The sequence below is a fragment of the Musa acuminata genome, chromosome BXJ3-10, assembly GCF_036884655.1.
Source record: "Musa acuminata AAA Group cultivar baxijiao chromosome BXJ3-10, Cavendish_Baxijiao_AAA, whole genome shotgun sequence".
NCBI lineage: Eukaryota > Viridiplantae > Streptophyta > Magnoliopsida > Zingiberales > Musaceae > Musa > Musa acuminata.
Window position 1 is genome coordinate 16933899 of NC_088358.1, and position 10359 is coordinate 16944257.

The window sequence follows — 10359 nt, forward strand, 5'->3', positions numbered from 1 at the left end:
TTTGACACATTAGTTTATTTAACTCAAATTAGTTCAATAAACTCTTATATGGAAATCTATATGAGTAATATTCTTTTTCTAAAATGCTTGAGCTCAAATAAGAGGGATTTACAATGAAAAAGAAAAAAAATGAAGGTTAAAGGAATTAATATGAGAAATAAAATATTTCAGGGACCAATATGCAATTATGCATCTCCTTTTCCGTTTCGATCGGTTTGTCGTGCGCTCGCTTGCCACTATCTCCCTATCTGTCTCTCGACTCAATAGCTGCTACGGTGGACCAATCGTTTGTCGATCCATGGCCGGAATCGCAACCACTCCGCTACGGTTCCCGGCCGTTACCCCGCGTATCTCGGCGACACTCTCACGCCGGCGTATCGCAACGACTCCGCGCTTCTTCTCCCATCCTTCCGCTACTACGACACCCCCTCCGCTCAAGGTACGCCCCTCATCTGAACCCTGGGTTTTGGAACCCTAATTTACCCTCCGTTTCCCTGTCCGGAACTCTAGATGTCGACCCGTTGGCTCCCGTTGGGCTGCTCCGCCGCGAGACCCGACACGGCGACGGAGGAGAAGCCCGTCTCCGATGAAAGGATGCTGGTTAGATCTTGTCTGTTTCTCCTCGTCGGAGATGTTCTGGCCTCTGTTGTAATGATTTGAGTTTGGGCGCAGGTCTTTGCTCCGCCGCACCCGTTGATCAAGCACTGGATCTCTGTCCTCAGGAACGAGCAGACGCCTTGCGCCATCTTCAGTGAGTAGCTCCGGACGCCTTTTCTTAATCCTGTTGAATTGGTTGTAGCAACTTCTTTGGAATGATAGCCAAAGCGTCCTTCAATCATGCGTGTGCATTTTGTTTTTGGTTGTTGATCCTAATAAGGTACTTGCCCAATGCCTGATTGTGTTTTTATTATTTATAACCCCATCCATATTAAAAATTTTAAATATTCTTAAGTTATCTCTTTGTAAATAAACATATATATCCTCAATTTATAACTTAATTCTAATAAAATTTTTTTTCACTCCTTATATCCCTTTTCTTCCCCCTTTTTCCATTCTTTTTTTTTCTTCTTCTCCTCCTCCTCTGCGTCGGATGAGGTCGGCGACAATGACGTCCGCAGCCAGCAAAGCCGGCGGCGACCGAGGGGGGAGTGTCGGTGGCAACGAGCGTAGGCTAGGAGTGACGAGCAGTGGGGAGAGTCTACAGGGTGCACAGGCAGGCTGGAGGCGATGATCGACGACAAGAAGCAGTGGGGAGGTAGGCTGGGGGTGGTGATCAGTGACAGCGGGCTGTGGGGAGAGTTGGCGGCAGTGACCGATGGGGAGAGTCGGCGGCCGGAGGGTGCAGGTAGGGGCTGTGGGGAAGGAAAAAGAGAAGGGTAAACGCGGAATTAGAGGGATTGTGAATAGTAAAATATTATTCTACTAATTTTTTAAGAGATTGTGCATATTAAAAAGGAGCTCTAAATAGTAAGTAAGCTCCTTCACTCAATAGTTCAATAGTCAGAACCTTCTTTTGTTTTCCTTTTTAATTAAAGCTTCTGAATAATGATACTACATTGCCTGATATTATATATAACATGCTATATCCAGAGGACAATATGACAATACCTTCATTTACTTTATTGGAGCCTTAACTGCAACTGCTGATGTTTCTAGTGGCATTATATCGCATTCAAAGACTTAACTCAGAGGCTTTGATGAACGAAAACCTTTTTTGAAGACACTTTATTCAGATTCTTTTATTCATTCAAGGTCAATTCAAGAACTGCTAATTGTACCTTGGTAAATGTTATTTTTCCAGAGAGCGCCATGGCAGAACTTGGGAGATTGCTCATATATGAAGCATCCAGAGACTGGTTGGTAAGTCTTTACTGCTGCTGGCTACTTGTTATATAGCTACAGCCAATGATTTGCAGATAATCTTTAATCTATTGACTGGTATTATTTGCATAACTAGTGATGTCTCAAAGAATTACCTAACGAAAATCACAAAATAAACAAAGACATGGTTGGTCTGTCACAATTTAGCATCTGGCTGGTGAATTTAATAGAAAAAAATTAACATGCTCATGGCGCTACATTTTCTTATTGTAATCTTTGTACAAGGTACAAGCCTCAAATACATAAGAATTGTTTTCTTGTCCCTAGCAAGATTCCTTGCTGGATTGGTCTTCTGTCAATGTCATCTTGTGAATCTAAAAGCATCTTTCACAATGTAAATTTTTCAGGAACTTTATTTGTTGATCTTATCATGTTTCTTCCATTTCTATCTTAACAACGATCAACCAACACCCGTTGTCATGCCAAGCCATGTGCTTGAAGATATCTGATGCATATCTTTACATGTTGCATCTGTGCTAGTACTTATTGTAACTGCATAGCTAGTTCATGGCATTGTCCATGAGGAGCTTGTTGGGGCTTTTTGCTGTAGCCTAATGATATTGTATCTATGCATATACATAAAAGAGTGCATAACCATCTTCCTATTTTAGGTTCATAAGCTCAACTGGAATTATTTCTAGTGTTTTCATTAATAAATGCTTCTTATTACCACATGTGAAAGTCTAAGGTCTGATACTCTAGATTAGTTCAGACGAGCCAGCTCAAAAAAAAAAAAAAAGTCTCTGCTCATTTAATTTTGGAGTTTAAGTATTCATGATGTCTAAAATGTAGCTGCACTAGTGTTGATAATCAATATCTTTTTTGTTGGTTACACTCAACCAGTTGAGCAATTACATAAATTTGGTAAATCTGTTTTTTTAACAAAATGTTATGCCATTTGCAAGCTATTATGTCAGCCTCCAATCTTCTGTCCATTATTAGCCTTAGCTATAGTCCTTTTTACTTGCAGCCTACTATCAGCGGGGAGATACAGTCACCAATGGGTGTTGCTACTGTTGAGTTTATCGATCCACGTGAACCTGTGATGGTCTGTAAACTTTTTTGATAACTATCCAGATGCTTTACTTTAGTAAATAACATGATCTAGTTTAATTTACTTACTTTTCTAATGGTTTGGTGGCTTGAAAAGTTAATCTGCTCTATGTTTACTTATGAATGGTTTTTATCACTTATCAGATTGTACCTATCTTGAGAGCTGGTCTTGCTCTAGCAGAGCATGCCCCCTCAGTTTTGCCAGCATCAGTAACGTACCACCTTGGTGAGGAGAAATTACTGAATATCTGAAAGTTGCTAATTATGATGCTTGCTTAATCATTTAAAGGTCCAGATACTAGGCAACAACACAATGTTGTTTATCAATGTGTAACAATTTGGCCTCTTGTCTTGCTTATTTAGTCTCGAATAGACTTCCTTCATTTGGCTGTTGTTACTATGCTTTGGTTGTATGATAACTTTTCTTGTTACTGTACATGAAGGCATGCACAGGGATGAGACCACTCTAGAACCATCAGTATATCTCAACAAGTAAGAACATGTTGTCTTTACATTTTTAGTTGAAGAAAAGACATCTTTTGCATGTTATCTAGTATGATATTTTTCTTACTCTCCTCTTTTTGGGATGTTACCTTTGTCTTGCTTCTACAAGCTATTTTATCATCGTGTGCTTCAATGTGGTGGTCTTCTAGGTTCTGTTTATCTCCAAGTATGATAGTTAACATGAAAATCTCTTAGTTAACTCTCGTAAGTGCACTCGTCATGCAAGGACAATGATATGAAAATTCTGAACATGTAATTCTTAACTTCTGGACTGATTGAGTCTTGGAGTCGTTGGTATTAATTACTTGTAAGTATCCATTATTAGGTCTAATTCTTATGTTATACATGGACTTTAACATATGCTCTTTTTGTAGCATTTGTTGTTTCAGGTCAGATACAGATGATCTTGAAACTTGATGTTGTAGAGCAGAAGTGTGTGGGTCTTTAGTACAAAATTAGTTCCCAACAATGATGAATATAGAGCCCAAAGTTTGCTTAAATTTTCTATCTAAATCTGATTTGATGAAGAATATAACTCAAAGGGACTAACAGCATGATGGCATATGATTTGATGAATACTTGCTTAAAATAGGAACTAAAAACTAGAAAAAGAAATCTTTTAAAATATGAAAGAATACATGTATATGCACACACAATTTAGACGCTTGATCTGAACTTATGAAGGCTTATCATCAACCACCTTAAACCTCATGTTCCTGCATCACTTGTCTGCCATTGTCATGTATTCTTTCAAATAGGGGTAGGAAGCAGACCAAGATTATGACATACCTTGCGTCCTCACATCCCCATATTGCTTCTTAAATTGTCATTTAGAAATCTCATATAAAAAGCACGCAATAAATCTACAACTTAGCAATAGAAACTTATAGCTGACAGATATACACGAGGGGGAACTTGTATATTACTTGAAGACTTAGGTGATGTTACTTGACATTTTGAGTGTGAGCAAAGGAGGATAAACCTGCAAATGTGATCTTTATTATTGTACACTAACAATAGATTGATTATATGTTGTTTGCTATTATTACAGTGTGTCGTGACCGGTACTGGTCTGACAAAAGACCCATATTGAACCATATGATTCAGTACCGATCAATATTTTATCATTTTGTTGATTTTTTCAGCTGGTACCAAGCGAGCTCGATATACTGTCTGGTTCATATATAACATACTGTTGTGGTAGATTATCAAAATTGATGCTTGACCAAGATCTAAAACCTTGATTTGTTTAATGTCCATTTTTCCTTATGTAACTTCTCAAGGAAAAGGAAACGAGAAAAATCTGCTTGTTTGCTTTTATCCTTGTAAAGGAACCCAGAGTTTTCACATTGCTCATTTTTTTGTTATAAGATTTCTCGTGGAAGTTGCTAGTAGTCATTTTAGGCATCCCTAATTACACAACTTAGGGAACTGTCAATTGTCTAGCCATCAGCATATAGGTTAGATAGACATGTTATAATCAGCTGAGAAATAAATCAAGTGGAAGTTAAAAGTTTGTTTTGTATTTTGTTGCAGCTTACCGGATAAGTTCCCGGAGGGGTCACGAATACTTATAGTGGATCCTATGCTCGCAACAGGTATCTTTCTTTCTTGGTGAAGCAATTATTTTTTTTGTTATATATCTCCTTCACATAATTTAATGTAGCTCTACATGTTTGTGTGTTTAGTTTTTAGGTTAATAAAAAAGCAGGCACCATATTTTCCTTGTTGTTCCTCTTTAATTTAGTTCCTATGATTTATTAGTCAAACCATTGCTTTCTACAGTGTCCATCTTAATTGACAGCTTAATACATCATTGAAAACATTCCAAGTCATCTACCAAGCAAGAAAAATCATACATCCTTAAGCACAGTCTGATTCTAAACTTGTAATAATTTATCAACTGTTCTGTATCAGTTGGCACCCTAATATTCCTGCCTAGCATAAAATGCATTCTCAAAGAAAATAAAACTCCATAGGTATAAAGTTATTCAAGCAGACTCATGACACTGTTATTGGTGGAGTTCCGAAGTTAGGTGGTAAGTGGTTTTGTCCTCGAAGAAAAGCAGAATAAGGACCTCTTTTGGAAGGCTCTTTATGATACAATTCCACGATGTTGTTCTCTGCTATCTAACAGTTGGCCACGAAGAAAAGCAGAAAAGCAGAATAAGGTATTAAACCAGTGAGCTCTGCTGCTGGCCTCCAGCATACCATGTATGTGTGGCCAACTGTTATTTGTCAATGTTAGCATGTTGTAGGGAAATTAATACCTGACTAAAATTTTTCCTGGCTTTAATACCTTCTTTTGCTCAAGGCAGACTTTTTCTTGAGTGTAACTATGCACTTCAAAAGTGCTTAGCAGTTGTGCCTGTGGCCTGATTTATGGCATAACTCTGTGATCCAGGTGGTACAATAGTTGCAGCCATTGACTTGTTGAAAGATCGTGGAGTTGACAACAAGCAAATAAAAATCGTAAGTGCCTAAAGCACAATCAGTTTTATTCCATCTTCATATTCGGTTCTCGTGTCATCGACTCATACATGCTCTTTATAGATATCTGCTGTTGTTGCACCTCCAGCACTGCAGAAACTTAGCAAGAAATTTCCGGGGTAAGTAGATATAAGTGCTATAGTACGTAATTCTCTATTACATATTAGTTCAGTTACAAGTGTCTTTTTTCCCAGGCTTCATGTATATGCTGGAATGATAGATTCAGTTGTAAATGAGAAAGGGTAAGTAAATCTTCTGATCACTGTGCTTATTACTATTCCCACACCAAAGGGAAAGTACCTAAAAGGATGTACCAGAACTCTATACGGTTCTTTGCTAGCATCAAATAAGCATGCACTCCATTTCTCAAGTTCGAGTGCTATGAGTTTTAATTTACTGTGTTTTATCACCAGGTTCATTATCCCTGGATTGGGAGATGCCGGTGACCGCAGCTTTGGTACCTGAAAGTTTGCATACCACGATTCCTCTAGGAAATGGCAATGGTTCCCGACGAGATATTTTGAGGATTTCAGGATGGGGAGATGCCAGTGACTGCAGCTCTGGTACCTGAAACTTTACATGGCACGATTCCGCTATCCTATTGGTAAACTTCTGATACTTCCAACATTTTCAGGATTTCTGAATATTTTACATGTTACCTCCGAGGGCAGAATGCTTAAGGTTTAGATCAGTTTTGTTTCCGGGAATGCATAGAAGTAAAATAGTTTGAGAAATTTTGGCAATTGAAATTTTAGTGGTTCTTTCAGCATATTTATAATCATAAAATACTGGTCCCTTTGAATTGTAATGTAGGAATACTTGTGAGTGGTAACTTTGTACAGGAAAGCTATCACATGCTGGGCCTTTTGAATTGTGATGTAGGAAGGAATACATGAAGGTGGTACATTTTTCATAATAAAGAACAGATAATGAATGATACATTCTAATTTTGATAGTATTCATCCTGAATAAGAAAATAAATCGTCGAAACATTTAAAGATACTTACTCATCACTGCAGTCTATAATTATAGCTCACTATAATTGCACGAAATTAGGTGATCTGAAGCTTGCATGAAGCATTGTTGCAACACAATGCAACCAATTAATATGGGACTTATCAAAATATTTATGCCTAATAACAGACAAATGCTAAATTATAGTTACCTAGCAGTCCAATGCTGAGTGCCCAAAGCACTGTAAGGAGGCTACAGGAGGTCAGTCTAAGGATGCAACTAGCTGCAATGGAAATTAGGACACAAGTGAGATTTATGGATCAAGTGTTTTGTCATCGAATTAGATGTTAGGAGTTTCAGGATTTCCTAGCTGAGAATGTCAACACAGAAACCCAACGATGCTTTCCACGTATAAATTTGGTGTGTGCTCTCTTTTTGCTCTTCATTATTGTTATTCTCTGTTTTTAATTGCTTATTACGTTTACTTCAAGTGAAACACACTTTCGATATCAATTCCGATACGGGTTTCATTGAATCAAGCTTTTCAAATTCATTGAAGTTTTTCGAATCAACGAAACTTTTATCATAAGCACTAATTCACCTCATCTTAGTGCCAACTTGATCCTAACAAATCGTTGTTTCTCAATGACAAAAAAATGTTCATGTAGCTAACCTGAAATAATTAGGAAACTATAATATGTAGTTTAGCAAGAAAGTAGAAAAAGAAAAATAATTTACTTGTAGTTGAAATAAAAAATAATAAAAATAAAATTCATAAAGAAAGATTTCATCCACTTGTACTGATAATAATGACATTTGTTCTTAATTTCTCTTGGTGTTGGGCAGTGGTGGTGACCTGCCACCTGTTGTTAGCGATGTGGAAGGAGATGTTAAGCTGTATTGTGCTATAGAGAGGGAGCGGAGGGGTATTGTTGGAAGAGGTGTTTTAAAGCTGAGAGATGGATACCGACTTTGCAGTTAGCTCAGGTGGAAATGAAATCAACTCCAGCTAAGCCCCTCTACTATCTGTATGGTCTTTAGAGGTGACAGGCATGTGGTGAAAAATGGACACCGATTTTTTAGTCACTTGAGGTGGAAGAGGAAACAACTACTGGTAAGCTCAAATAACCAATATGGTCTTTAATCTTTTTATCACCTAGCCATTCTTAAAAGAATACTAGAAACCACTCAAAACATAAGGAACTTCATAATAAATGCACTTGCAGATGAAAAAACCAAACATCCAAGGATAGGTTATCAAGTGATGCTAAGAACTCATCTGCTAATGTATGTATCCAAATAAATAAATAACTTGCTGCTTGAGATGTTCTCATATGCTCTAAGTCTATAACTGGGCTCTAATTAAGCATTTAATACTTATTTTCCAGTCAACATATAATAGATTACAAAAAATAATGTCAACTAGTCATGGTGTTTAAGCAATCTTAAACAATATGACAGAGACCTTACCTTTCATCTAAGAATGGGATGCTTAGACCTGTGAGAAAGGCAACAACAACGGCAAGAGGCTTCGAAAGAAACCCCATGGCTGCATTAGGAGTAAAAGAAGCAAAAAAGGGGTATTAGAAACATCGGAGCAAACAATAATAGCTGCACTATTATTAAGAATATAACCTAATCATGAGAAACGATTGAGTTCCCTTACCCGGAAGGAACATGATCAGAATGAAGTAATTGGTCCTTCGCTGCAAAAAGAATCGCCCGGAAGAGAGATATCAGTATCGCATCCATCAAAATCAAGACAAGACAGATTCCAAACACTCGAGAATCCCACGAATCAGGTACGTCGAGTCTACCCACCAAAAAGGGCACAAATAATAGTCATCGAGAAGGGACTTATCCACCCTATTTGATGACTATTTGAGCACAAGAGCTTTCGCCGGACTCACAAGCGAACAACAATACCCTCACTAGAATTTTACAGCCGTAAGAACTAACATCAAAGTGAATTAGGTTCGGGATGGTGATCTTACTAGTAGAGGTTGCACTTGAATCGACTATTCCATTTGGAGTCGGATCGATCCGGGAAGGTGAATCGGATGAAGAACTCTGAGTTGTGGAGGACATCGATCGGGTACACAACGATCACGTTTCCCCAATCCATGGCGGTCTTCTCTAACCGTGCTCTACTGATCGAAACACTAGAAATCGAGCCAAGACCTGAAATCAATTAGCCGCCGGGGAGGAAATGCTCTCAAGGCGACAGCGAGATTGGACGAAACGGCTAAAAATAGAGATCATACTTTCTCTTATCGGAGAATAAAGAAAGGGCGGAAAAGCAATGTTTTCGTTGCGCAAATGGGGATTTTTTTTGTCGCCAGTATGAATGGGAGTGTGGGTTCCAAAAGTACCACCGTTTACCATGTCAGGGCAAGATATATATATATATATATATATATATATATATATATATATATATATATATATATATATATATATATCCCAAGGAAGCCAATTAGGGTTACAGTTAGGGTTTGTTGAAGTGGTAGGAGAAGGTTGAGGTGGTTTAAGCATAAGGTCACAACTAGTAGTGTGGTGCCTCACTTTACCGCATCTAAAGTAAATGTTAAGAATATTTTTAAAGGTAGAGATAGGAGGACCCAAATTTGATGCAAATACACTAAGGAATGATCGTTAAGAGATCGATGACACAATTATGAGCAACTTCACCCGAGTTTGAGCAAAAGTAATTTGATAGATTTTGAGAAAGGTTCTTATTTTTGTAGCAATATTTAAAACGATGTTCGGTCTTAAAAATTGTAAGGAATGATTGAATTTGGGCCCAAATGGGGATAGACTTGGTTCTTACTAAGTGAGGTTGAAAACAGGGATTTCATACTAAAAGGACAATAGGGTCCTAAAAAAAATCAAAGGTTGTTAAGTAAAACGAAATTTATTTTTTTATAAGAACTAAATTAAAAATAGAAAAAATTAAAAACTAATCACTACATCCGGACAACCCAAGGCAAGATTCCATATATTATGGATAATAGATTTTATAATTTTAAATAAAGAACACTAGTCATAGGTGTCCTACAAATCAATCACGTGAGTGATGATATGCATGATGTGACATGCACTTGTTTTACTTATTATTATTCTGGTATTTTATTATTGTATATTACTTAATACATAAGTATATTGTAACATCCATGGATCTATGTAATAGGAATCAGATCATGACGAGATCATGATGATGAGATCGATTCACCTATAAACATAGACATTAAATAATTCTGGTCATAGGATACTCGAGAGAGACATCGAGATAATTGAACATACTTGTGTGTTGTATACTCATCCATATAATGAATGTGATTAGTCTCATAGCTGCTCGTGTAGAGACACTAGGGCTATAATGTATGTGCTCATTAGAGAATAAGTTCACTAATTAATCCGCTCACGGAATGCTGAATGGTTGATGATACTTCATTGTCAAACAGTGATTCTATCATC

The 10359-nt window shown here is 37.4% G+C and overlaps 1 protein-coding gene and 1 long non-coding RNA gene across 3 annotated transcripts; one reads left to right on the forward strand and one right to left on the reverse strand.

Annotated features, from left to right (window-relative positions):
* The first annotated feature begins 135 nt into the window (after positions 1-135).
* Positions 136-6697, forward strand: LOC135650824 (uracil phosphoribosyltransferase-like). The gene is made up of 12 exons (XM_065170442.1): positions 136-439; positions 511-600; positions 673-751; positions 1802-1860; positions 2852-2929; positions 3079-3160; positions 3378-3426; positions 4975-5036; positions 5843-5910; positions 5992-6047; positions 6123-6170; positions 6342-6697. Exons 1-12 carry the CDS (start codon positions 188-190, stop codon positions 6391-6393), a joined length of 975 nt encoding a protein of 324 aa, XP_065026514.1. The 5' UTR covers positions 136-187; the 3' UTR covers positions 6394-6697.
* Positions 5295-9245, reverse strand: LOC135650827 (uncharacterized). 2 transcript variants are annotated; one of them, XR_010501639.1, is made up of 4 exons: positions 8877-9245; positions 8549-8588; positions 8353-8431; positions 5295-6027 (listed from the first exon to the last, which is right to left on the reverse strand). It is a non-coding gene; the product is annotated as an uncharacterized LOC135650827 (long non-coding RNA). The 2 variants fall into 2 exon arrangements; XR_010501640.1 differs by having other exon boundaries at positions 5295-7165.
* Positions 9246-10359: the final 1114 nt, after the last annotated feature.